Here is a 26,178-nt window from a genome sequence, read left to right as displayed (position 1 = left end):
TGTGATGTTACTTACGTCGAAGATCTCAAAGCCGGCTATATCCAAGACACCGATGAAGTGTTGTCTTGGTTGCTTGGTGTCTAGCTGCTGGTTGATACGGATGACCATCCACAAGAACATCTTCTCATAGACAGACTTGGCCAGGGCACCAACCGAGTTGTGTACCTTTTTAATTAATAATAATTCAGAGCTCATTAGAAGCCAGACTCAGAAAGTAGGTTTGAGCTGAGCAGATTTCAGTAAGGGAGGGAGATGTTGCGTTGGAATTACCTGTTGCACGGTTTGACCTTTGGTCACAAATTCATTCCCGACTTTGACTCTGGGGTAGCACAAGGCCTTGAGCAGGTCGGCCGAGTTCAGACCCATCAGGTAGGCAATCTTGTCAGCCACTGTGAAACAGTTTGAGAATATGGTAAGCAGTGCTTTTGAAGGAAGAAACCATTGCCTTCTCTCAGATTTATGGCTTGTGTAGCCCAACTGGTCTTCACGTATACAAATTCTTGCAAATCTCAGATATATAAATCAGGACAACCTCTCCTTCATTCACAAAGCTATTCATGAATCATACATCATCTCACCTTCTGTGCCGTCGGGCTCAGCCTGCTCCTCTCTTTGCTTCTGCTTGAACTTCATGTTGCCGTAGTGCATGACGGCGCCCGTCAGCTTGTAGATACCAATCTTTTCGTCTTGGGTGAAGCCCAAGATATCAATGGCTTCCTGCAGAACAAACACAATGTTAATGTACACCTTTGTATATTTCAACGGATCAGACATGTTATTCAAGTGGCATATGAGAAGGTGTGCCTGGATCTACCAAACATTGGATGTAAACTTACGTCGGTAGCCATCAGCTCCTCCTGGTCATCAATACTTGCCACGGTGATCTCTCCTTGGCTCACAAATGGGAAGTCATAGGGGTTGGTAGTGATCAGAAGGATTTCTTAATAATAAAAAAAAAAGTGTAATCATATAAACAGTTCCCATCATCGATACCACCGAAGGAGGACATGTAAGAGTCAAAGGGGACACGGCCAAGGAATTTTGCCCAATAGCAAATGGTGTCTCTTACCGATCAGCTCCGGCTTTTTGTTAGACATGATCTGATAGAAGATGTGGTAGCTCCTCTCTGCAGACAACTGGAATGTTACTCTGGATTTTTCCAGAAGATCTGTTGACGTAAACACAAAGCATTAAGACACATTATCACTGCCGACCGTACATGCCCAAGTCCTTATTGACGGTGTGAAGCTTACATGTTTCAATGTCGGCAGAGGACAGCTTTCCTGTAGTGCCGAAGTGAATTCTGATAAATTTACCCTAAGCACAAAAATATATACGTTAATATTAATTTGCGGAGAATATTCAGGTGTGTAAATATTTAAATATATTACAGCTTATGTATAAAAAGTGATTCTGCTGCAAGGTTTAAAAACTGATCTTATTGCCATAGCAGCAAGTGGAATGTCCCAATCAACAGTAAGATTCTATTGGTCGCTATGGTGATAAGACCGCAGTATTATCATTGTAGTCTGCATATTAAACGTATTGATTGAAAGTATGACACCGCATATGACAGTTTTCATGCTTTTGTGAATGTTTGTTAACTCACGAAGCGGGACGAGTTGTCGTTCCTCACGGTCTTGGCGTTACCGAAGGCCTCCAGCAGAGGGTTGGCCTGGATGATTTGATCCTCCAGGGTGCCCTGCGGTAAGAAATGAACCGGTTAACGTCTGGGGTCCACGTAGCGGCCGTGCGCTCGCGGCAGACAACGGAACGGCTGCAGAACGTCTGAACCATCTTATCGCAACAACGTAGCGCAGAAGACGAGTCCCCAGACCCCCGTCTCGTACCTTATTTTTTGAAGCCTCTTCCTTTTTCTTGTCACCGACGGCTGCGATTGTCGCAAAGTACTGGATGACACGCTTGGTGTTCACGGTCTTTCCGGCTCCGGATTCTCCGCTGGGGAATAAAGTGCATTTTCTCTTATAGGTTTGTCACATCGTAGTAAGTATCTCCCTAAATTATGTTTATTATAAATCCGCTTGTTAGAAAAAGTTAATTCAGCCTCTCAAGAGTAATTCTGAGTAAATGTCCAGATAAATCATATCATATATCAACAAGATACCCCTTTACTATCTCAACATGGAACAATGCAAAGACGGGTTCATTCATTTCCCCAGCATGGGACATGCTGCCCTATTACCCCTCGTGTAAGCCCTCTTGCAGCTCTATACAGCCCCGCGGATGACATGCTGTCTTTGGTGGTTAACGAATCGTTAGAATAAAAATCCAAACTTTACGTACGTGATCAAAATAGACTGGTTGTCCCGATCTGTAATAAAACAAAAGAAAAGCGTCTAATTTCCATGATTAGCATAGCAATTATTTTAAAATTAACCTAAACTCCAACCCTTATACTGTACATCTAAAGATCCAGTAAGTAGCGTTACCTGCAGCTATCCGAACCCAAGACGCCCACCATTAATGGATAAGCCAAGACACATTGGGGCCGTTTTTCTAAACGGCAATTCCTATGCAACATTCTGTATGTGGAACATTCATCATGAAGACCATTGGCGTGTTCCGGCTGATGGGTCTACACTTGGCACTGAGGACTGGAACTGCTCTTTATACATAACTTGTCTTGTATTGTACAGTTATATAAACATATGGAATATTCCAGACTATACAGTTAGTTTATGTCTATGTAGCTGGTGCTGTGATGCTGCAATTATAGGATAACTCACCGGTCAACATGGCCTGATAGGCGTTATCAGAGATGGAGAAGATGTGTGGTGGAGCCTCCTGGCGCTTCTTGCCCCGGTAAGCGTTTACCACCTCCGGGTTGTAGACGGGAAGCCACTTGTAGGGGTTCACGGTGGCGCAGAACAACCCGGAATAGGTCTATAAGGAGGATAGTTGGACAGTAAGAAGAACCACCTCACTTAATAGGAAGTTCAGAGAAACGTTCTCTTAGATTACACGGCTCAACATGAGTTCAAATATTAATAATCAATAAATATACTATTCATGCAAATAAAGCTGGGTTGTCTACACAGCATGTGCCTCATGTCATAACGCTTAACAGACAGCATGGCAAAGTAACCATCGTAGTGTACCCTGTATTCACGTACACAAGTCTTCTGTAATTAGGCAAAAATCCACCCTGTATGTTGGCCCCGGGGCAGTTGCTTAGAGCAAAAATTGCTTAGAGCTAAAATTGGTTCCACAGGAGCTCAAACTTACGTAGATCATCCAGGCTGCGTAACGCTCTTTGAGGTTATACAGGACGGACGGTTCGTTCAGGTGGGTCATCATGGCCATGTCTTCAATCTTGTCATACTTGGGTGGGTTCATGGGGAAAACCTCATCGTCCTTCACTGTTACAGTCTGCAAAACATTATCAAAGATTATTAGATGTCAGTTCCAGCCTCTAGTTAGAAAGCCGACTTTTCCCCCTTTTTTTGTTGTAAAACCCCCTCCTTACGGTGTTGTCTTCTTTCTTGACCGTGACTTTTCCACCCTCTCGGCTCTGAATGACACCCTTCACATACATCTGCTTTGGGTCTACCACAAAGTAAGAGGTTTTGGCATCAAACGGTCGGTTCTGGGCCTCAATCCTCTCCTTTTCCGATTTTCGGAGGTATTGGGCGGCCTCCCCGAAAACGGCCATTTCAGCGTCACTACTCATGGTGGACGGCTTCCTGCAGACAGACAGACGTTTACTGAGTGACCGTTTCAAATACAGATTCATGTAATTAAAGCTTGGAATTTCTAGAAGCTTTATGGTTATCGTGGATCTTCACAGTGAGGACTATACTGAGGTGTCCACCTAATCTCGAGTAAGGGGACTTAGACTGTCCACCGACCCAATGGCACGGGTCGTCGCATGGACCTCCTCGCCCAGGAAGACACTCTGTACAGGTACCTCATACATAACTAATTACACAGCAGCAATTACTTCGCATTGTTACATTTCTTCATAAAATTAAATCCATCTCATCTCTAGATTTCTAGCTAGAAGACTGTAGTAAATATTAGCCCCTTCCCAGATAATAACAACAAATGTCCTTTTCTACATCTCACAATGTTCAGTACGCCCGTTTCCAGCTGACGTTTTACCTTGAACGCTCCTTCAAGATGTAACAACTTCAAAATGATGAGAAAACGGAGCTGTAAGACAAGAAAAAAAAACATTCTATGTTACCCAACAAATCGATGAACTATTGCTCTATGGACATAAATTAGCGTCATAAAAACAAAAAAGCAGCTCGTAGAACACAAGTGGAAACTGGTTTCCATCTTGCCTTAAGAGGCAGCCATGTTGTGATAGCACATGGGTCAATGTGAACAATATGGCCAACCCTCGAGGAAGACATTTTGTAAAAACAAGATTGGATGGGTGTTGATAAAGCCATAAATATCTCAATTATATTTGGGATAGGCAAAAAGTGGTTAACCGATGGGAAAAGTGAGAGTTTTTGGTTTTTTTTACTTATTTATCAGAAATGATAGTTTCTTTACAGGTAACGGGGGTTTCACTCCGACGGTTACCAAAGCATTAAAAGGAGTCACAACCTGCGAGATAAGATCTGCATTAACTATCCCGATCTATATAAAAAAAGGAAATGCAATAAAATGAATCCAAACCCTGCGGAACATTGTAACCAAAATATAGAGGAGGCGATTGTTAGAAAAATGCTTATGTTATCGTAAATATTATTCCTGACAAAGACATCAGAAAGCAGGGAATGTCTAGTCTATGATATATGCACGAGTTCCCGCCAACACGCCTACTCTATGTTATTCTATCTATATATATATGTGCAAAGGGTCAAGTCTAGGCCATCCTTAATTATGCAGCTTAAAGAGGTGTAACTTGCTTGAAAAGTAGCCAATCAGAACGATGCATGCTATTAGAAGTAGATAAGACTTGAATTATATAAACCACGTAATTCAAATATGTAATCAGACAACGCTTCGACTTTTGTGTGTTGTGTGCCTTGTCTCGATTATGCGCATGATCTAAATAAAGGAAAACTCTTTCTGAGGAGAATTCGACCATTAATTCAACCAACAGCGATCCAGGGGTAAATTGGACCCCCCCCCCCCGAACTCACAACAGCCACTTACCTCTCGATGCAGAGCCGGTGAAGGATAAGGGGGGATCCTGCGTCCCAAACTGCTTTTATACCCCCACATGTGCTAATGCAGCAAATTCACCCGCTATATTTGGAAATTTTTATATCAAGCCGCAGCTGTAGGATTCCCTGGGGGGGTCGTTCTGCGTGTCATTGGCTGCCCGGCCCACGCCATATGGACAAAACATGTTTCGGATGGAGTTTCAGGTCTTGTTAATTTGTCAGGGAAGCGACCTGGAAGCGCGACCGAGACCCTCGGCTTCCTTAATTACTCTGGGAAGCTCGAAAAAGCTACAGGGCACATTATTTTAGGAATGATGTAAAAAGGTTATTTTTGTTAAATGCTATATTTCTTAGAAAAAATGCATTTTCTTGAATACGACGCGCAAGTCCGATGATTTAATAGAAGCCTGTTAGTATGTAATCACATTAAATCGACGTATAATTATAAAGTGAATAATAATAATACACTGCAAACATACTTATTATATATTTATATTATCTTTTTAATTGGAAAGTCCTGTTAATTATGGTTTTTTTTTCTTCTTCTTCTAGTAATTTCTAATTCTTTTTTCTTTCTTGCAGGGTTTTTTTCGGGGGCGCTGATAATTTGAAGTATTCAGAACGCACCACCTGCTATCAGCACTCGGGTTCATTTACTAACCGAGGTGAGATGGAGCGTGAGGAAACATTTTACGTCCCCAATTTAACCCTACGTTACCCCCAAATAACCTCTTGGAGGAAGAACTCCCGAGCGTTAGCCCGTTCTCAGGAGTTAATGCCCCGTCACAAGTCACCCACAGAGAATCAGAGAATAACTACCCCCTTCTCGTTACCAAACACACATTGGGGGTCTTTAATGCCCACGCACATTCTATCGCCCTAGACACGGTGTCTGCATTCACTGTCAGGGACACGCATCGCTCTGTTACACACGCTCCACGCCTCAGAACATGCTCTTCCTTCACACAGCCTCTCTCGCTCCCCTCTCCCTCCCTCGCTCTCCTCGCCCTCTACCTTTCCTCTCACTCCCTCCCTCTCTCCTCCAAACACACACACTCGTCCTCTCTTCTCCTCTCTCTCGGACTCTGCCCCGATAGAAAGAAATCCCGAGACGCCGGAGAGAAAGGTCAGTAACCGGGACCCCTTCTATCTCCATTCACAGAACTCCCTGCGAGGATCCCCCAAAACCGGCACATTTAGAGAGGGGAGAAGAGTTTGGGGTTCACGCTATGACCTCATTAACAGGCGGATATTATATTTATATATCAAATAATTACTTAAGAAAAAGTTACATAAATGTTCAGGATCTCAGAGGAAGAAGAGACCCCCGAGGTTCTTAAAACTCAAGTAACTTTCCACCTTTTTCTTTGATGGCCCAATAAGAAGGTATCAACTCCAGCTAAAAAGTCTCCGGGGCAAATGTGGCTTAATAACTACCTCCTTTGGTAACGCAGACTTTTCCCTCTGCCCGCTTAGGATAAAGAAACTATTGAGGGGTAATAGAGGGGTACATATTAATTTAGACGTCAATTAGGGACCGTCCCTCGAATAAAAGACATGATTTCTACACCCAAAGCGCGGAAAGACCCCCATAAACCAATACTTTTTAAACCCCAAGATAAGTCTCCGGTACGGACCTGCAGGAAGGGCTCCCGGCGGCCCGTTTCCCCATCACTTCTCCGTCTCTTTCCTCGTAACGTAATATCGAATAATTCCCATTTTTTTTCCAGGACACGCGGTGACCCTGGTGTGTGTTCAACATCAACATGTATGAAGAAGACACGCTACAGCAGTCTGAGCTTCCTGAAAGAATATTATATGTATTCAGAAACATTGTTCCTCCGGACAATTAATTACTTACTGTATCCCAATAACACTAATATTTACTGTATTAATATTTACTGTATCCCGATAACACTAACATTTACTGTATTAATAATATTTACTGTATTAATATTTACTGTATTAATAATATTTACTGTATCCCAATAACACTAATATTTATTGTATTAATAATATTTACTGTATTAATATTTACTGTATCCCGATAACACTAACATTTACTGTATTAATAATATTTACTGTATTAATATTTACTGTATTAATAATATTTACTGTATTAATATTTACCGTATCCCAATAACACTAATATTTACTGTATTAATAATATTTACTGTATCCCGATAACACTTATATTTATTGTATTAATAATATTTACTGTATTAATAATATTTACCGTATTAATAATATTTACTGTATCCCGATAACACTAACATTTACTGTATTAATAATATTTACTGTATCCCGATAACACATATTTATTGTATTAATAATATTTACTGTATTAATATTTACCGTATTAATATTTACTGTATCCCGATAACACTAACATTTACTGTATTAATAATATTTACTGTATTAATATTTACTGTATTAATAATATTTACTGTATTAATATTTACCATATCCCAATAACACTAATATTTACTGTATTAATAATATTTACTGTATCCTGATAACACTTACATTTACTGTATTAATAATATTTACTGTATTAATATTTACTTTATTAATATTTACTGTATCCCGATAACACTAATATTTATTGTATTAATAATATGTACTGTATTAATAATATTTACTGTATCCCAATAACACTAATATTTACTGTATTAATAATATTTACTGTATCCCGATAACACTAATATTTATTGTATTAATAATATTTACTGTATTAATAATATTTACTGTATCCCGATAACACTAATTACTGTATTAATAATATTTACTGTATTAATATTTACTGTATCCCGATAACACTAATATTTACTGTATTAATAATATTTACTGTATCCCGATAACACTAATATTTACTGTATTAATAATATTTACTGTATTAATAATTTACTGTATTATTTACTGTATCCCGATAACACTAATATTTACTGTATTAATAATACTATCAGTTACTGTATCCCGATAACATTAATATTTAATGTATTAATAATATTACTATTAGTTACTGTATCCAGATAGCACTAATATTTAATGTATTAGTAGTATTATTGTATCTAGATAGCACTAATATTTAATGTATTAATAATACTATCAGTTACTGTATCTAGATAACACTAATATTTAATGTATTAACAATAATACTATCAGTTACTGTATTAGTAATACTATCAGTTACTGTATCCAGATAACACTAATATTTACTGTATTAATAGTATTATTATTAGTTACTGTATCCAGATAACACTAATATTTACTGTATTAATAACAATACTATTAGTTACTGTATCTAGATAACACTAATATTTAATGTAATAATACTATTAGTTACTGTATCCAGATAACACTAATATTTAATGTAATAATAATACTATTAGTTACTGTATCCAGATAACACTAATATTTAATGTAATAATAATACTATTAGTTACTGTATCCAGATAACACTAATATTTAATGTAATAATAACACTATTAGTTACTGTATCCAGATAACACTAATATTTAATGTAATAATAACACTATTAGTTACTGTATCCAGATAACACTAATATTTAATGTAATAATAACACTATTAGTTACTGTATCCAGATAACACTAATATTTAATGTAATAACACTATTAGTTACTGTATCCAGATAACACTAATATTTATTGTATTAATAATATTTACTGTATTAATAATATTTACTGTATCCCAACACTAATATTTACTGTATTAATAATATTTACTGTATTAATAATATTTACTGTATCCCGATAACACTAATATTTATTGTATTAATAATATTTACTGTATTAATAATATTTACTGTATCCCGATAACACTAATATTTACTGTATTAATAATATTTACTGTATTAATATTTACTGTATCCCGATAACACTAATATTTACTGTATTAATAATATTTACTGTATCCCGATAACACTAATATTTACTGTATTAATAATACTATCAGTTACTGTATCCCGATAACATTAATATTTAATGTATTAATAATATTACTATTAGTTACTGTATCCAGATAGCACTAATATTTAATGTATTAGTAGTATTATTGTATCTAGATAGCACTAATATTTAATGTATTAATAATACTATCAGTTACTGTATCTAGATAACACTAATATTTAATGTATTAACAATAATACTATCAGTTACTGTATTAGTAATACTATCAGTTACTGTATCCAGATAACACTAATATTTACTGTATTAATAGTATTATTATTAGTTACTGTATCCAGATAACACTAATATTTACTGTATTAATAACAATACTATTAGTTACTGTATCTAGATAACACTAATATTTAATGTAATAATAATACTATTAGTTACTGTATCCAGATAACACTAATATTTAATGTAATAATAATACTATTAGTTACTGTATCCAGATAACACTAATATTTAATGTAATAATAACACTATTAGTTACTGTATCCAGATAACACTAATATTTAATGTAATAATAACACTATTAGTTACTGTATCCAGATAACACTAATATTTAATGTAATAATAACACTATTAGTTACTGTATCCAGATAACACTAATATTTAATGTAATAATAACACTATTAGTTACTGTATCCAGATAACACTAATATTTAATGTAATAATAACACTATTAGTTACTGTATCCAGATAACACTAATATTTAATGTAATAATAACACTATTAGTTACTGTATCTAGACCAAGCCAGACCACCCGCAGGGCGCATTCCCCATGGGGATAGAAATGTTTTTTATGATATTAAGTAAAGAATTACGGGTCATTCCTTAAATGCAGGGCTTTAAATAACTCACTTTAAGGATATCTTACGGTGTTATTTTTGGGGGTTATCCAGAGATCAGCTCCTGAGGGCCGGGCCCCCAGTGTAGAGTTATTTATAGCTTGGGACTAAAACTGGGGGGGGGGTTTGGTAACTCTAGTTTGTGTAAAATAACAGGTTTTCTGTAACTGTCATGTATATCCTGTTTAGATTGTAAGCCCAGTGGGCCAGGGACTGTGTATTACTGATGTGTGCATCTCTCTCAATGTACCACCCCACCAAGGACCAAGTATACACACTGGTAGCGGATATCATGGATTGTAAGCTCCTACGGCCAGATTCTAAACCTGGGATATCACGAAGCGTGCTACCCTTTGTACAACTCTATGGACTGTGTAGGCGTTTCAGAGTAAAATGATTTTATCTGTAAATAAATAAATCTTTCTAAAAGCGTTCTGGTGTCTTTTCCTTAAATGATAAAGTTTATCTGTAAATGGAGTGTTTGACGATTTGTTCGGGTGCAAAGTCCAGCATCTCACATGGGTAGAGGGGGGTACTTTTGTTTAGGGGGTGTGGTTATGGGTGTAGCTGTGGGCAGGGCATTTAAAAGCATATTGAGGCTTATTTACCCATTTTAATTTCTAAAGCTGTTTCTATACACATTATCGGGGCTTTTATGGCTGTGAAGCCCTGCGATCCCCTCATACCCAGCAAACATTCTGACCTCCTAGAAAAGAGGGGTATGGGGGGGGGGGACTGGACAAACAAAACAGGGACGCATATATATATATATATACACATCTTAAGTTATTAGACATACAAATAAGGTGAACTTGGATCCACATGGACGGGGAGGCCCCCCCCCCCCCCGTCGCTAAAAAATTAAAAATGGTTCTGCACTCAACTCCCAGGAAGCTGAGTGCTAGCAGGAAAAAAGGGACAGCATAAACCCTCTTGAAGAACAAAGAAAAGGAATCCCAGGCCTCCCCAAACAGCTTCCAGTCACTAGAACAAACAAAAGCAAAGTTTCGGCCAAACAGGGCCTTTGTCACGCTGTCTGACCCCCCCACAGACACGGCAGCCCCCCCATCTGCCCCCCACACAGACACGGCAGCCCCCCACATCTGACCCCCACACAAACACGGCAGCCCCCCGTCTGACCCCCACACAGACACGGCAGCCCCCCGTCTGACCCCCACACAGACAGGGCTGTATCCACAGAGAACAGATGCACAGGGAGAGTACATTGGGAGAGTGTAAAGGGTTAGTGCGTGTAAAGGCAGGGAGTGTGAGTGAGGCAGCACCAGCCGGTCCGATTAACACGGCCATAAGAGAGAGACAGCTACTTATAGTACACAATCTGACACCAATAATCTTGTAACGATACCCTGACCAGGGAACGAGGGGCCAGAAAGTGACACTAGCAGGGGTGAGATCACCGACGTATTAAAGCCCTGGCCTTTAAAGATTTTATTTAAGCCATCATATAAGACCGAGCGCTCGCTGCTAGAAGTGACAGTAAGTGACACGATTAAACAGGACGATAGTGAAATCGCTAATCCAGGAGAGACGAGCGGTCCCGGCACTATAAGAAATCGTTCCCGTGGACCTGAGTGGGCATTTAATGAACCCGTGACATGGAACCTACACAGAAGCCACATCTCCCCCCGGCCGAGGTATTTACCACCACGTCTCCACACAAAAGCCCAAGAGACACGATCTTGCCGTATACCTAAACGAGCTCAGTGCATGGAAAATACAAAACGTCAGACTTCTAACCCGATCCTTCTCAGACCCGTGTGATAAACACATACACGGAAGATCGTAAAGCCACCGGTACTCAAAGGATCGGATAGTTCTGGAAACCCTTCCAGCCCCGATACTCACATCCGTCCAACTCACTCACTTTCGGCATTTTCAGCTGCAGATTACCGATCATTTTATAAAAACTGCAATAATCACAAATAACAGAAATCCCGATAATAGAGAGAACCACAAGATCCAGACAAAAAAACAAACATTTGGTTATAATCCACACACCAAGCCCCACCAAGTGTCGTGTCTCCGGACCACCAAGTGTCGTGTCTCCGGACCACCAAGTGTCGTGTCTCCAGACCACCAGTTCTGGTTACCAACAGAACACAAATGGCCGTCCCCATGTCCATCACAAAATCAGTTGTGGTGCAAAGTAGGAAGAGTGGTGCCCACACCCAAGTCTGGTGATAATTACAATAGTAACGGTCGTCGGGGGGGTCTCAGTCTGCTCGTTGGTTTACGCCTGTTACAGGTCTTCTATAGGCACCACCCCATTTTTTCTGCAACCGAAAAGTTGTTCACGAGTCGGAAAAACCTTTTGAAAATAATTTTCTTCCCACTAACTTTTTGGGGGGGATTTAACCCTCACCAGAATTGTGTTTTACTGTGAAAACAGAGAAATGAAAACAGAGATACTCAGGTTCTTGCAAAGGTCTACATTTTTTATTACTGAAAATTTAAGACTTTTTTACGAAGAGCCACGTGACAGAGAGAGTGTCACATTTTGCGCCCCTCTACGGTCACCTGGGGGCTCAGGACTCCTCTATTCCTCGCTTTTCACGATCTTGGTGACTTCGCGGGTCTTCACCCGGAGCTTGTTGACCTGAGACTCTGCGATGTCGGCGCGTTCCTCGGCCTCTTCCAGCTCGTGCTGAACTTTCCGGTATTTGGTCAGATTCATGTTAGACTGCTCCTCCTGCAACGACACCAAAAAGGATAACCGCTAATGGCATAAAACCCACTGGAGGAATTTCCACGGGTCGCTGGGCCGGAACATTCTAGATAAATGTTTTTCCTAAAACACCTTCTGGATCAGTAAAGTACGAGCGCCGTAACACTTAACGCTTATTAAACCAATCGCCTGATTGCTTTCTCATTTTATGAGATTTATGAGATTCTGATTTAAAATATTGGTCTAAAACTAATTTAGGCTTCGTCCCAATTTGCTGGGGTTAACTTAACATAAACAATTAAATATCGCCCCTTCGGCCTGAAGTATTACTTACAATCTCCTCGGTCTGCCTCTTGTAAGCCTTGACTTTCAGCTGAAGTTTGTCCACCAGATCTTGCAGCCTCATGACGTTCTTCTTGTCTTCCTCAGACTAGAGACACAAGCAGATGGTGATCTGTTAACCGCCATTAAAGACTAAAGCCCCAGCCAATAGCATGCGCCCCTGACACGAGAGGGATCTACTACTCAGTATCTGAGCCTAGTGGCAAACGGAATAGTTTGAGTACCTGGTAGGTGAGTTCCTTTACTCTTCTCTCATATTTACGGACACCTTTGATGGCTTCAGAGCTGCGTTTCTGTTCTGCCTCTACTTCATTTTCCAGTTCGCGGACCTGGAAACAATGATCGAGATCAGAGATAATCAATAAATATTGATTTTAGGGGTTCCCACAATATGAAATAAGCCTCACTTAGACCCGCTGCTTGGGAGAAGCAGGGGCAAGGAGAGTATTTTTTGAATGGATCTGTGACGGTCTCATCACAAGGAAATGAGTGTTGTAATCCTCACCCTGGCCTCCAGTTTCTGGAGCTGTTTCTTGCCTCCTTTCAGCGCCAGCTGCTCGGCCTCATCCAGCCGGTTCTGGAGATCCTTCACGGTCTGATCCAGGTTCTTCTTCATCCTCTCGAGATGAGCGCTGGTGTCCTGCTCCTTCTTCAGCTCCTCGGCCATCATGGCGGCCTAGAGGTTAAACATTTTAGATTTCATGCCAGGATGAACCGCTGCGTTGAAAACAAGGTCAGGAGCATAGAGAAGGGACTCACGTCAGTGATTGCTTTCTTAGCTTTCTCTTCTGCGTTGCGGGCTTCTTGTATGGACTCTTCCACCTCTGACTGCAACTGAGCGATGTCTGTCTCCAGCTTCTTCTTGGTGTTTATCAAACTTGTGTTCTGTGTGTTCACAATTCAGTGGTCAGTAAACATGGAAACATCTGAAAAACCACCATTTGGGAGGAGGACATAGACCGAAGCACGTTACCTGACTGTGTAGGAGTTGGACGCGTTCACTGGCATCCAGCAGTTCCTGTTCAGCCACCTTCCTGCTCCGTTCTGTTTGTTCTAGAGCGGCCCTAATTTCCTCAATCTCAGCCTGCATCAGGTTAGCTCTGCGCTCCACCATGGCCAGCTGTTCCTTCAGGTCTTCTTGACTCCTGAGAGAATCATCAAGGTGGATTTGGACATCCTGTAGAAAGAGAATAAAAGTTGACCTCTGCCCATCAACTGCCCCACCGCTGCGTTACACGTGATGATGCGTTGGCACAATTTACCTTAAGTATTCCCTGGACATTCCTCAACTGCTTCTGAGATTCTGCGGCTTGGCGGTTGGCATGGCTGAGCTGGATCTCCATTTCATTGAGATCTCCTTCCATTTTCTTCTTTAACCTCAGGGCATCGTTTCTGCTTCTGATTTCAGCGTCGAGTGAGCTCTGCATGGACTCCACCACTCTTATATGGTTTCTCTTCATCTGATCGATTTCTTCATCCTTCTCGGCAATCTTCCTGTCGATTTCGGATTTCACTTGGGTGAGCTCGAGCTGTATTCTGAGAATCTTACCCTCTTCGTGTTCAAGGGAGGCCTAGAGAATGACGAAATCCCACATTAAAATATATAAAACATTCAACGTTAGCATGTTCTTCACTCTCTGAAATTCAATCACACGTCATATGTTGGCGTAAAGGGATACCTCTGCTTCTTCAAGGGCAGACTGGATTTCACTTTTCTCCTGCTCGATCTGTTTTTTGGCCTTCTCCACTTCATGCAGACTCTTGGCGCTTTCAGATACTTGTTCCGTAAGATCGGAAATCTCCTCTGTTAAGAAAAAAGTTTGGAAACGGAGATATAAACCCCCCAAAACATTTAAATCAATTATAATCATATGTAGTTTACAGACGTGGATGTCCATTTTGGGTGCCCCTGAAGGCCCATTTGGGTCCATTATATTTCCATTGGTATCCATTCAATCTTAATTCAAGAACTTACGTTGTAGATTCTTATTCTCTCTCCTGACGGTCTCCAGGTGATCCATAGACTCCTCGTAGGCATTCTTCATCTTGAATAACTCTGTGCTGAGAGATCGGGCTTCCTTCAGGGAAGCTTCCAATTCTGCTTGTGACTCCTCATACTTCTGTTTCCAATCTGCAAGAATCTAGAACAAGGGGTACCATCTTACTCAAGTAAACAGGAAGAGACATTTGTTTGGCACCTCAAAGTTTAAATCAAGGTAAATACCCAGAAAAATATTTTTTAGACGTAGCACATGGCCAAAGAGGACATCTTGGGGGTATTTTCCTATCGGTTCATTATATGTTGATTTGGCAAACTGTTTAAGAACTTCCTGACGGATTTTCAGGTATAGATAGAATCCTATAATAAAATAATGTGATCCATTGTTTGAAAAAAGATTTAGAAAATAAGGCTAGTTATTCTGAAGGGCAGGTGGTCCTCATATTAGTCTCCAAGAACCTCTAAAGATCCAGGCTTTTTAGATATGGCGGTTTGAACAGAGTTGGACATCCATCAATTCAATACTGTACTTGTTTGCCAAGCATTGCCATAGAGTATGAGGAAGAATATTAAAAAAAACTGGGCAGGCTTGGCGTTCATACCTTGTCAAAGTTCTTTTGTTTTTTATCCAGAGCGGCGCAGGCGCTATTCGACCTTTCCACGTCCACCATAAGATCCTCCACTTCATTCTGCAGTCTGACTTTGGTCTTTTCAAGCGAAGAACATTTGGAATTTACCGCCTCGATTTGCTCTTCTGCGTCCTGAAGACGTTGAGCAAGTTTTTTCCTAGTTTTGAGAAACATAAAACATGACATTTATAAGCAAGAATATCGAATAGGCGACCAAGGTGCATCTGGTCAATAGATTGTTCACTGTTTTTGAAACTCATTGCCAAGTTGTTCCTTTAGAACACCAAAGACTGATAGAGCTAAGCATAGGAAGGTAGCAAAAGTCTTCTACTTTTCACTCACTTGGCTTCCTCCAGTTCCTCTGTGCGCTGAATAGCGTCCGTCTCGTATTTCGTCCTCCATTGGGCGACTTCTCCGTTGGCTTTGGACAGGGCTCTCTGGAGCTCGGCCTTGGCTTCCTGCTCCTCCTCATATTGCTCCCTGAGCAGATCGCAGTCATGGCGGGAAGATTGTAGACCATGAGCGAGGGCATTCTTGGCCTATGGAATAAAGACCATCTCAGTCGGAGTTTAACCCGTATTCAGAACAAATATATAAAAACTATTTGTAACTTTTTGAATGACCAAAAACACAGTGCAGGGGCATACTGCTAAAAACACTAAATATCAGACACATAAGTGCTGTTTTTTGATGTTTGTGGCATAGAAATGATATAAATGTATATATAAATACAGCCATCTAACGGCATACCTTAGTCTCCTCTTCTAGCTGTCTCTTCAGCTCTTCAATCTGTTGAGTAAAGGCTTGTTTGCTGCGAGACAGCTGTGAGATTAAGGTGTCTCTTTCATCCAGCTGTCGGGAGAATTCCCCTGTTGGGAAAAAAAACGTTCGATTAGTAAAAATGTTGTAATTAAACAGAATTTATTCTCTATACGTGTATCAGAAGCTCTCCATACATGTGGTTAGTTTGATTATTTATTAGCTTGTTTATTTTTTTTAATGTCTGGGGAGAAAGAGAAACGAAGAAAGTCACCGGAATTTACCGTTTTCTGTTTGCAGACGTGCTCTTTGCACGTTGATTTCATTGATCTGGCGCTGGTGCTCCTCTTCCTTCGATTTCACTTCACTCAGCTGATCCTCGAGGGTGCGGCAGATCTTTTCATAGTTGGCCTGGATTTAAGCAATAATTATCAGTATGTTAATAGTTTGACGCCACGAACCGAGCCTCGATACAAAGAATTCTCCAAATAAGCAGCGGAACATTTCTGGCTTCCAGTTACACAAATGGCGGGCAGACGGACACGTTTTATTGGGTTTTCTGGAGTTTGGGAAATATACCTTGGCTTTTGATACAGTTTCCATGTTGCTGGCCAGGTCGTCGATCTCCATCTTCAGTTCGCTCTTCTCCTTTTCCAGCTTCTGCTTCACACGCTGGAGGTTATCGATCTGTTCTCCGAGTTCCGCCGAGCTGTCGGCGTGCTTCTTTCGGAGAGCGGCGGCTGTGGCTTCGTGTTGTAGGGTGGACTCTTCCAGATCACGGCGCATTTTCTGGAACTCGGCCTCGCGCTTCTTGTTCATCTCGATCTGAGCGGAGGTTGCTCCACCGGCTTCTTCCAGACGCTCGCTGATCTCCTCGAGCTCCCTGGAGAGGTCTGAGCGCTGTTTCTCAGCCTTGGCTCTCGCAGTCCGTTCCGCCTCGATCTCCTCTTCCAGTTCCTCGATACGGGCCTGTTTTGATGAAGAAAGATAAGCACTCGGTAAAAATGTCTTTTTAATGGCTAATATCAAATGACAGAATACTTAATTCAAACCTTACCTGTAATTCTTTAATCTTTTTCTGAAATTGAGCACCAAGTGCCTGCTCGTCCTCAATTCTACTCATAAATTGGCTGATTTCAAAATCCTTCCTGTTTTGTAAAATACGGCAGGTCAGTCCCTCAGATATGGGATACAGATCAGGTACAATAGAAATATATCTGCAATTGGTTATTTCAGTAACTGTCTTTTGAGGGAAGAGTAAAGGAGTAGTTGCAGCTTGGCCGGCCGCTGCCCTAGGCCTGACCCCAGCTTCCCTCTATCGCTTACCCCCGTGGCTGCCGTCCTCTATGCTGATCCCCGGGATCTGTGTGGCATGAGTAAGTCCACTATGGAGGCTGTGCCAGTTACTACGGAGATCTCACATGGCACACCGACAGCCTCAATTATGCGGCAGTCAGGCTACCTGCCCCGGAACTGTCGACCTAGGCCAGAATAACCCACTGTCATCGCCATAAACCAAGGCGATTGGAGTCACCGCCGCACACCTACTTCTTAATTTTCTCATCCATTTGCTGTCTGTCATTTTCAAGATCCATGATGGTTTCCTGGGCTAATTTAAGATCCCCTTCAAGCTTCCTCTTGGACCTTTCGAGATCCATGCGCAGTTTCTTTTCTTGTTCGAGAGACCCCTCAAGCTAAATGGATATAAATCACATTAGTATTTTTTGTTGTTTAGGATCTGTCGAGTAAGTCGTAGCGTTCACACATCTCCACTCACATCGTCCACTTGCTGTTCCAGCTTGGTCTTTGCTTTGGTCAGGGTATTCACTTTGTCTTCTTCTGCCTGCAGGTCATCGAGAGTCTGCTGGTGGGCTTCTTGAAGGGCTTTCTTCTCCTTGGAAAGTTTAGCAATGTTTTCATCCAAAACAGCCATTTCTTCTGTAAGGTTTTTTACCTTTAAAGCAAAAATTGGAGGAAATGTTTAACATAATTTAAATATTAGTCAGTAATCTAGATTTTCCAGACGCGGCATAATTTTCGCTCTTTGCCATGGTAACCTATCAACTCACAATACAAGATATTGAACAGTTACTTACTTTGTTCTCTGTGGCGTGTTTCTCCTTCTCAACCTTGGCCAAAGTCAACTCAAGGTCGTCGATGTCTTTCTTTAGCTCGGAGCATTCGTCCTCCAGCTTTCTCTTCTTGGCCGTCAGCTCGGCGTTCGACTCTTCCTCTTCCTCCAGCCTCTCGTTCAGCTCCTTGATTTTGGCCTCCAGTTGGATTTTGGTTTTAATTAATTGATCGCATCTCTCCTCCGCATCCATCAAGTTCTCCGATTCCTGGATACAAATAAACCATGGAGAGGTTGTTAAAGATATTGTGGATTTTCAGACTAGCAATAATTCTTAATATTATGCTGGTCAGGAACCTTCTAAACAAATGTGCAATATAACCTACGGAGGCTGCATCTAGTTTGGGGGTTCTGGATTTTATGGAGTGGAGACTCACAGACTGGACTTGAAGATGGAGGTCATTCTTCTCTTGGAGAATTTTAACCATTTTCTCCTCCAGCTCCTTCCTTTTAGCTTCTGACTTTGCCAGACTTTCCTTTGTCTTTGCAAACTCTTCCTTCATGTTTTGCATCTCCTTCTCGGACTCGGCGCTCTTCAGGAGAGGCTTGATCTTGAAGTAGAGCTTCATCCATGGCCAGTGCTTGACGTTCATGAAGGCGCGGATATTGTACTGAATGGAGAAGACGGACTCCCTGGAGAGGAAATGTTATATAATCGGATAAAATTAGGGCATTTCTGTAAAATAAATAAATATGCCGATTCCTGAACGAAAGATAAAGTCCGTTACGAATGGAATTACTAAACATGGATGAAGTTGAGACGGTTTAGTAGTTGAGTATTTGTACAGAAGATTAGGCTCCCGCTTGATTCATACCTTCTCTCTATCATGCGCTGGAACTCAACCCTCATCAGGTATCCTCTGCACCTGGCCTGGGTTTCGAGTGATGATTTGTGCCAAGCGTTCGTCTCGCATCTCTTCCAGTGTCCCCAGGAGACCAGCTTTGAAGAACACCTTTGGGGGCAATAAAATAATAATAAGGGCGCGTTCTTCTGCACAGACCCAGCAATAAACCTTGACCACAATGACAAATATAATTTAGCGTGTAATATACCTTGGTGTGCCCAAATCGGTACTGAGTATGGTCAACATCAATAGATCCCAGAAGTTTTTCTGAAGCCTTCTTGCTGTCAATAAACTGGCCCTCGGGGATGGCGCTGGCGTTAAGGATCTTGTATCTGAGCGACACAAAGGTTACATATTTTAGTTAAACGTACGGTCCTCTGGATCGCTCACCCTACGGACTCGACCGCCATTAGCTAAAAGAAATTAATAAATGGGGCTATAAAAAGAACTTGTCGTTAAGCCACCAGCCAACGTCACCCTCCCGGAAATAAATCGCTACATTGGCGAATGAGTTTAGATGAAGACAGAACCGCGCTCGCTCCGCTCTCTACCTCTGTTTGAAGTCACCGTAGAGGATCCTGCTGGGGAATCCTTTCCTGCAGATCCTGATGCCCTCCAGCACCCCGTTACACCTGAGCTGATGAAGCACAAGCGCGTGTTCCATTGACCCTTAAAAGAAAAATATTCAAAAAAATTATCGCCCGGAGGAGGCTTATTGAATTGTAGCAACATTTTGTAACCGGCGCAGGAAACAGGAAGAGGCCGAGTGCCCGAAGTGCCCAAATAAGTCTTACAGCACAGATATCTTAAAAGTGTCACATTGCGTCTTAAAACATTTTTAATAAAACTCTTTGCTGTTTATTTGAGATCCTCACCTGGGGTTTTGGTCTCATTGGGAATAATGCAACGTACAAAATGGGGGTGAGTTGTCCTAAGATTGCTCATCAGCTTGTTCAAGTTTTCCTGCAACACGAGATAAAACAGAGCAGACGCTCAGCAACCGAGATTATCAGCACATTGCCGTCTCAGCATGTTAGAGAGATGGGAGAGATGGAGAGAAGTCCTGGGTGTGAATGTGATAGCAGGAAACATTACATGAGAACCGGCTGCCACGATGTCCTCTCGAAATTTAGAGCTTCGCTACAGAATTATACAGATACCTGGAATCACTTTTATGTTCCTGTTTTGTTGCGCTTACCCTGAACAGAGCGGACACGGTCTGGAAAGAGGAACCCTTCTTTTTTCCACCCTTTTTGGCTCCCCCCTCTGTAAAAACAGAAATAAAAAAAATATTTGGCCATTTATGATACAGCCCCTATACATGCCCCCCCCCCCGTATTATAAATCTTCTTGTTTTATCCTATTACTGTCTTCTCCTTCTATTTAATACCAAAACAGACAAAATTTAGCATCCAGTGTCACCCGACTCTGTGTTGTGTGTAATGTGGCCCTCTGGGAGCCAGAGATATATCATATAAATTATGTCAGTTTCTATTGTACCAACAAACACCTCGGTGGATGCGCCTCTCCTCTAGGTGAGTGCGGATTACCTGCTTCTGTTGCTGAGTAGCTAGAGAACAGGTGAGCCAGTGTTTTCATGGAAGACTTCTGGTAGAGCCCAATGACGGTTTCATTCAGCGGGTCCTTATTCTTGTCGAGCCACCCAGAGATGTTGTAATCCACCGTCCCGGCGTAGTGGACGAGGGAGAAGTGAGCCTCTGCCTTGCCTTTGGCCGGTTTTGGCTTCTGGAAGTTGTTGGATTTGCCGAGATGTTGGTCGTAAAGCTTGTTCTTGAATGAAGTGTCTGTTGCCTTGGGGAACATGCACTCCTCTTCAAGGATGGAGAAGATGCCCATCGGCTGGAGGTAATCACAGGGATGAAAGCAGGTCAGCATTTCTATTCTCCATTTTTATACTAAACCATCCTATTTCAAGACATCCTACGAAGTCAGTGGCATCAACTAATTTAGAACGTTTTAGTGTTAAGAACCCACTTAGATCTTCACGGTATCCAATGAAATAATGATAGAAGACGCGTGCGTTACCTTCTCGATAAGCTCGATGCAGGCGGCCAAGTCCATGCCGAAGTCAATGAACTCCCACTCGATCCCTTCCTTCTTATATTCCTCTTGTTCCAAGACGAACATGTGGTGGTTGAAGAACTGCTGCAGCTTCTCGTTGGTGAAGTTGATGCACAGCTGTTCCAGGCTGTTGTACTGAGACACCAAAAATATTTTCACCATAGTGTAGATAAGTAACCTAGAAACACACTATACTGTCGCTGGTGTACATTGTAAGGTGTGCCTAGAACATTTGATGTTCTGAAACGTTCTAGAAATACCTGGTCAAATGATTATGGTTGGAGAGTCCTCAGTAGCTGGTGAGGCGAGTCGGAGACATATTATGTCTGGCAAAGTTATTAACTCGCTACAAATATTTTACAACGTATTATGGGGCCAGATCACAGTTTTTAATCATTTGACAGGACTGAAAAGGTAATTTGTGACCAACAACTTTTGGTGGACAAAACCTTAACATACACTATTCTTTCACTTACATCAATGACTTATAAGGGGTGCCAAGTACAATTTTTTATTTTTTTTTTACCAGGCATGGGGATCGGGTAGCAAAAAAAGAAAGGAAATTACATCAAAGATCTCGAATCCGGCGATGTCCAACACACCAATGAAGAACTGACGTGGCTGTTTTGTGTCCAACTGTTCGTTAATACGAGTGACCATCCACAAGAACATTTTCTCATAGACAGCTTTGCCCAGAGCACCGACATTGTTGTAAACCTGGAAAACACAAACCATTAAAATACTGCTGTTTGTCTTCTTGCTTTATATTGGGTATGAACCATTTCATGGCTTTAAGGTATGGAGAGCAGGACGCAGCCTATGGTGAGTAACGGACATATTGGTTGAGATGGTAAGTGTCTGAGGGATGGTGGCAGCTTCTTTGTCCAAACGGTGATCCATTGAATAAAGCTGCTTTTTCCAGCTCCCTTAGAATATTATAACCCCGTCCTCCCAATTAATGGACAAATACCACTGTTTTGTCCACCATTTACAAGGCCCTTACCTGCTGCACTGTCTGCCCTTTGGTGACATATTCATTTCCGACCTTGACTCGAGGGTAGCAAAGAGCTTTAAGCAAATCCGAAGAGTTAAGGTTCATCAAGTAAGCGGTCTTATCAGCAACTGAGGGCAGAAAGAGGAAAAAATCATGGTTCTCATGACGTCTTATTGGCCTCACAATGACATACAGAGAGAAAAATTATCTTCTGGAACGCTAGTTGAACTCCGAGCATGAGACAACTCGGACTCCAGGAGGTCAGGCCAACGATGGAAATAAGATGCTAAACTCTGCCTTACAGCTGGCATTTCCATACCTTCTGTGCCGTCGGGCTCGGCCTGCTCCTCTCTCTGCTTCTGCTTGAACCTCATGTTGCCGTAGTGCATGACGGCGCCCGTCAGCTTGTAAATAGCCATCTTCTCATCTGAGGTGAAGCCAAGGATATCAATGGCACTCTGTGGAATAGAGTATGACCGATTCACAAAAACATCTCAATTACTTCAGAAAAGCGCAAACATAAAGGGGTTGCTAAAAACATGTTAATATGCGCATAAGAGCCACCACGGGCAGCAAAAAGCACCAGGAAGACAGCCTTTTTGGGGCTTTCCTTCTTTCCCACCCAGGACTTACATCGGTGGCCATCAGCTCATCTGAATCATCGATACTCGCCACCGAGATTTCACCTTGGCTGACGAAGGGATAGTCGTACGGGTTGGTCGTGATCAGGAGCATTTCTGTTAGAAGAACAGGGTTGAAGAATAAAAATGTCCACTTGTGACGTTTTTTAAAGAGTGATCGCTCTTTACAACAAAAGCACGAGGAGCTCACGTGAACTTTAAACGATAATTCTGAGAAGGTGAGAAATACTCGGCGTTTCTCTCATTATAATAAAAGCCGAAAGCTTATGAAAAACTGGTCGTTTTGGGAGTTATGTACAAAGAGCAGACCTGGTGCAAAGTTTCAAGAATGGTCTTATCACCATAGCAACCAATGGAATGTCCCTGAAACCTGGACCAGTCCATTAGTAGCTATTTCTGCAGTTTCTATGGGAACGTGACAGATTGGACTCGTACCGATGAGTTCCGGCTTCTTGTTGGACATTATCTGGTAGAAGATGTGGTAGCTCCTCTCGGCCTTCAGCTGGAAGGTAACCCTAGACTTCTCCAGCAGATCTGCCCAAAAAAAGGTCATCAACATTAATATAAAACAACATTTTATTTATTATTGCAAGAGACGGTTCTGAATCTGGCTTAGCTCAAGGTCATATTGTTTTTATGCTCTATGGCAACAACCTATCAATGTCTGCCTTTGTGTCACATGACAATTTAACAGTTCCTTCCTAAATAAATAAAAGGCAAAAGTCTGCATGATTAAATCATTATTGAAGTAAATCTTTAGGCCCCAATGAAAGAAAACGTAACATTTTTGTAGGAAAGGGTTGGTTTTTTTCTCTTACACGTTTCAATGTCTGCCGAGGACAGTTTCCCGGTGGTGCCGAAATGGATCCGAATGAATTTACCCTGTAAGGTGAATCCGTTAAATACATTTTAGAAAAAAAATCCATTTTGCTTTTCAAAACACATAAAATAATTCAGAGAATCTTCTCTCTGCCCCAACGGATCTCCTAAACGCTGTATCCATAGCTAGTATTTCCGGCTGAAGTCTCTCTTTTTACCAATCGGTCTAACTGAGGCTGGCGCATGGTGAATAACGCCGGCATTTATGGACAGTTACTGGAGTTGGGCTTTGAGAAGGACATTATGTCTTATGGCACCACTTGGATGTTGGGGGGTTGACTACAGAGACAGGTAACTCACGAAGCGGGACGAGTTGTCGTTCCTCACGGTCTTGGCGTTACCGAAGGCCTCCAGCAGAGGGTTGGCCTGGATGATTTGATCCTCCAGGGTGCCCTGCGGTAAGAAATGAACCGGTTAACGTCTGGGGTCCACGTAGCGGCCGTGCGCTCGCGGCAGACAACGGAACGGCTGCAGAACGTCTGAACCATCTTATCGCAACAACGTAGCGCAGAAGACGAGTCCCCAGACCCCCGTCTCGTACCTTATTTTTTGAAGCCTCTTCCTTTTTCTTGTCACCGACGGCTGCGATTGTCGCAAAGTACTGGATGACACGCTTGGTGTTCACGGTCTTTCCGGCCCCGGATTCTCCGCTGCAGAACACGGACAAAAACTCTTGATTTTCAAAAGAACGCTGGATACTTTAATCCACAAATCCTTCAAATGATATCGGCCCCGATGTACTAAGTACGCATACAGGAGATGCGTATAAAACATTCTGCTTCTCTCCAGGCCGTGGAGAAGTGGATAAGTGGATGAACGTTCTACGCAGCAACGATAAGCAAGTCATTAAGATCATAGGTATCAAAAACTTATCGATAAAAGATACGTACGTGATCAGGATAGACTGGTTCTCACGATCTGGAAATGTGAAAGAGACCGAGTTATTGCCTTATAAGACATCAAGAGACATTTTCCATCTTCCAAAGCTTTAGGAAATGGATTGTTTCATTGGAGACGGAATCAAGCAATACAGTGTTTTCATTTACCAGACAAGTTGTGAAAGATCCCACAATCTGCCCCAAAAGGTTTTCTGCCAAGAGAACATTACCAGGGGTTGGAGAGATGCATTAGTAGTGGAGTAACTCACCCGTTAACATGGCCTGATAGGCGTTATCAGAGATGGAGAAGATGTGTGGTGGAGCCTCCTGGCGCTTCTTGCCCCGGTAAGCGTTCACCACCTCCGGGTTGTAGACGGGAAGCCACTTGTAGGGGTTCACGGTGACGCAGAACAACCCGGAATAGGTCTATGGTAAAAAATGGTAACAAGTCACCATAATATTATCCCCTCACTGGGTCCTTTCATCCCTTGACACTTTGTAACCTAAAAGTCCTTACGTAGATCATCCAGGCTGCGTAACGCTCTTTGAGGTTATACAGGACGGACGGTTCGTTCAGGTGGGTCATCATGGCCATGTCTTCAATCTTATCAAACTTGGGTGGGTTCATGGGGTAGATCTGGTCATCCTTCACTGTCAGAGTCTGGAGAGCAAAAGGGAAATAGCAAAATCATGGATCCCAAAGACAAACATCCGTGTCTGGGGTAAAACTCACAATAAAGAATAAAAAGAAATGATGGAAGGCGACACCTGATGCCACTTTATGGGGGGGGGGGCTATACATCTTATGCCATATGATACCTGTCCACCTTCTGTCTTCACCGTGGCTTTGCCACCCTCCTTGCTCATAAGGGTTCCTTTCACATACGATTCTTTAACATCATTCGCATAGACAGATGTCTTGGCGTCAAAGGGTTTATTCTGCGCCTCGATCCTCTCCTTCTCAGATTTCCTGAGGAACTGGGCGGCCACCCCAAAAACGGCCATTTCCTGATCGGAACTCATGGTTGCAGCTCACACCGGCAGTAGCGCAGCGACTGGACGAACCGCTGCCAGAAAACAAAAAGACAAAGATTGGTTAACGTGACCGGGTTTAACTCTGCGCTTTATAGAAGGTTTAGCGATATCAGCTTCACGTAAAAAATCCAAAAACCTAACAAGTTACTTAATAAAAACGAGAAAGGGTTAAATGGCAGATTAGTGTTGGGGATGAGTCCTTTTCAGCCATCTGTGAAGTGGAGGGGAACCCCGGAAACGAAGAGTCGACTCGTTTTTTGAAGGGACTCGTCCAAATCTTCCAGTTGTTGGAGTTCCAGTCCATGGAGATCGCTCTC

The 26,178-nt window shown here is 41.9% G+C and overlaps 2 protein-coding genes across 2 annotated transcripts in view; both read right to left on the bottom strand.

The window, feature by feature from the left end:
* The window catches only part of LOC149281905 (uncharacterized), a 31,643-nt gene extending 27,952 nt beyond the window's left edge, over positions 1-3,691 (bottom strand). The window contains exons 1-12 of the mRNA XM_089498814.1: positions 3,488-3,691; positions 3,247-3,390; positions 2,748-2,904; positions 2,305-2,332; positions 1,851-1,959; positions 1,610-1,702; positions 1,254-1,317; positions 1,070-1,168; positions 837-940; positions 579-717; positions 271-389; positions 16-165 (exon numbers count right to left, since the gene is read on the bottom strand). Coding sequence (XP_089354940.1) covers positions 16-165; positions 271-389; positions 579-717; positions 837-940; positions 1,070-1,168; positions 1,254-1,317; positions 1,610-1,702; positions 1,851-1,959; positions 2,305-2,332; positions 2,748-2,904; positions 3,247-3,390; positions 3,488-3,691 — 1,410 coding nt within the window. The remainder of the gene's footprint in view (positions 1-15; positions 166-270; positions 390-578; positions 718-836; positions 941-1,069; positions 1,169-1,253; positions 1,318-1,609; positions 1,703-1,850; positions 1,960-2,304; positions 2,333-2,747; positions 2,905-3,246; positions 3,391-3,487) is intronic.
* An 8,827-nt stretch (positions 3,692-12,518) lies between these two features.
* Positions 12,519-25,849, bottom strand: LOC149281904 (myosin-4-like). Its single transcript, XM_089498900.1, is given in 39 exon segments — positions 12,519-12,671; positions 12,982-13,077; positions 13,214-13,318; positions 13,495-13,665; positions 13,749-13,874; positions 13,963-14,166; positions 14,252-14,560; positions 14,669-14,793; positions 14,965-15,130; positions 15,591-15,774; positions 15,960-16,156; positions 16,368-16,486; positions 16,661-16,787; positions 16,956-17,345; positions 17,434-17,524; positions 17,925-18,070; positions 18,154-18,330; positions 18,473-18,715; positions 18,885-19,140; positions 19,323-19,384; positions 19,386-19,460; positions 19,561-19,684; positions 19,904-20,021; positions 20,228-20,315; positions 20,551-20,618; positions 20,903-21,212; positions 21,399-21,569; positions 22,002-22,151; positions 22,438-22,556; positions 22,748-22,886; positions 23,062-23,165; positions 23,505-23,603; positions 23,888-23,951; positions 24,249-24,341; positions 24,490-24,598; positions 24,839-24,866; positions 25,096-25,252; positions 25,344-25,487; positions 25,646-25,849. Coding segments are annotated over 39 exon segments (5,811 nt in total).
* Between the last annotated feature and the right edge of the window lie 329 nt (positions 25,850-26,178).

This window comes from Sceloporus occidentalis, unplaced genomic scaffold (assembly GCF_023333645.1).
Source record: "Sceloporus occidentalis isolate IW3139 unplaced genomic scaffold, rSceOcc1.0.p SCAF_126, whole genome shotgun sequence".
Lineage (NCBI taxonomy): Eukaryota > Metazoa > Chordata > Lepidosauria > Squamata > Phrynosomatidae > Sceloporus > Sceloporus occidentalis.
Note: the sequence above shows the minus strand (reverse complement) of the source record. Positions and strands in the feature narration are given on the sequence as shown.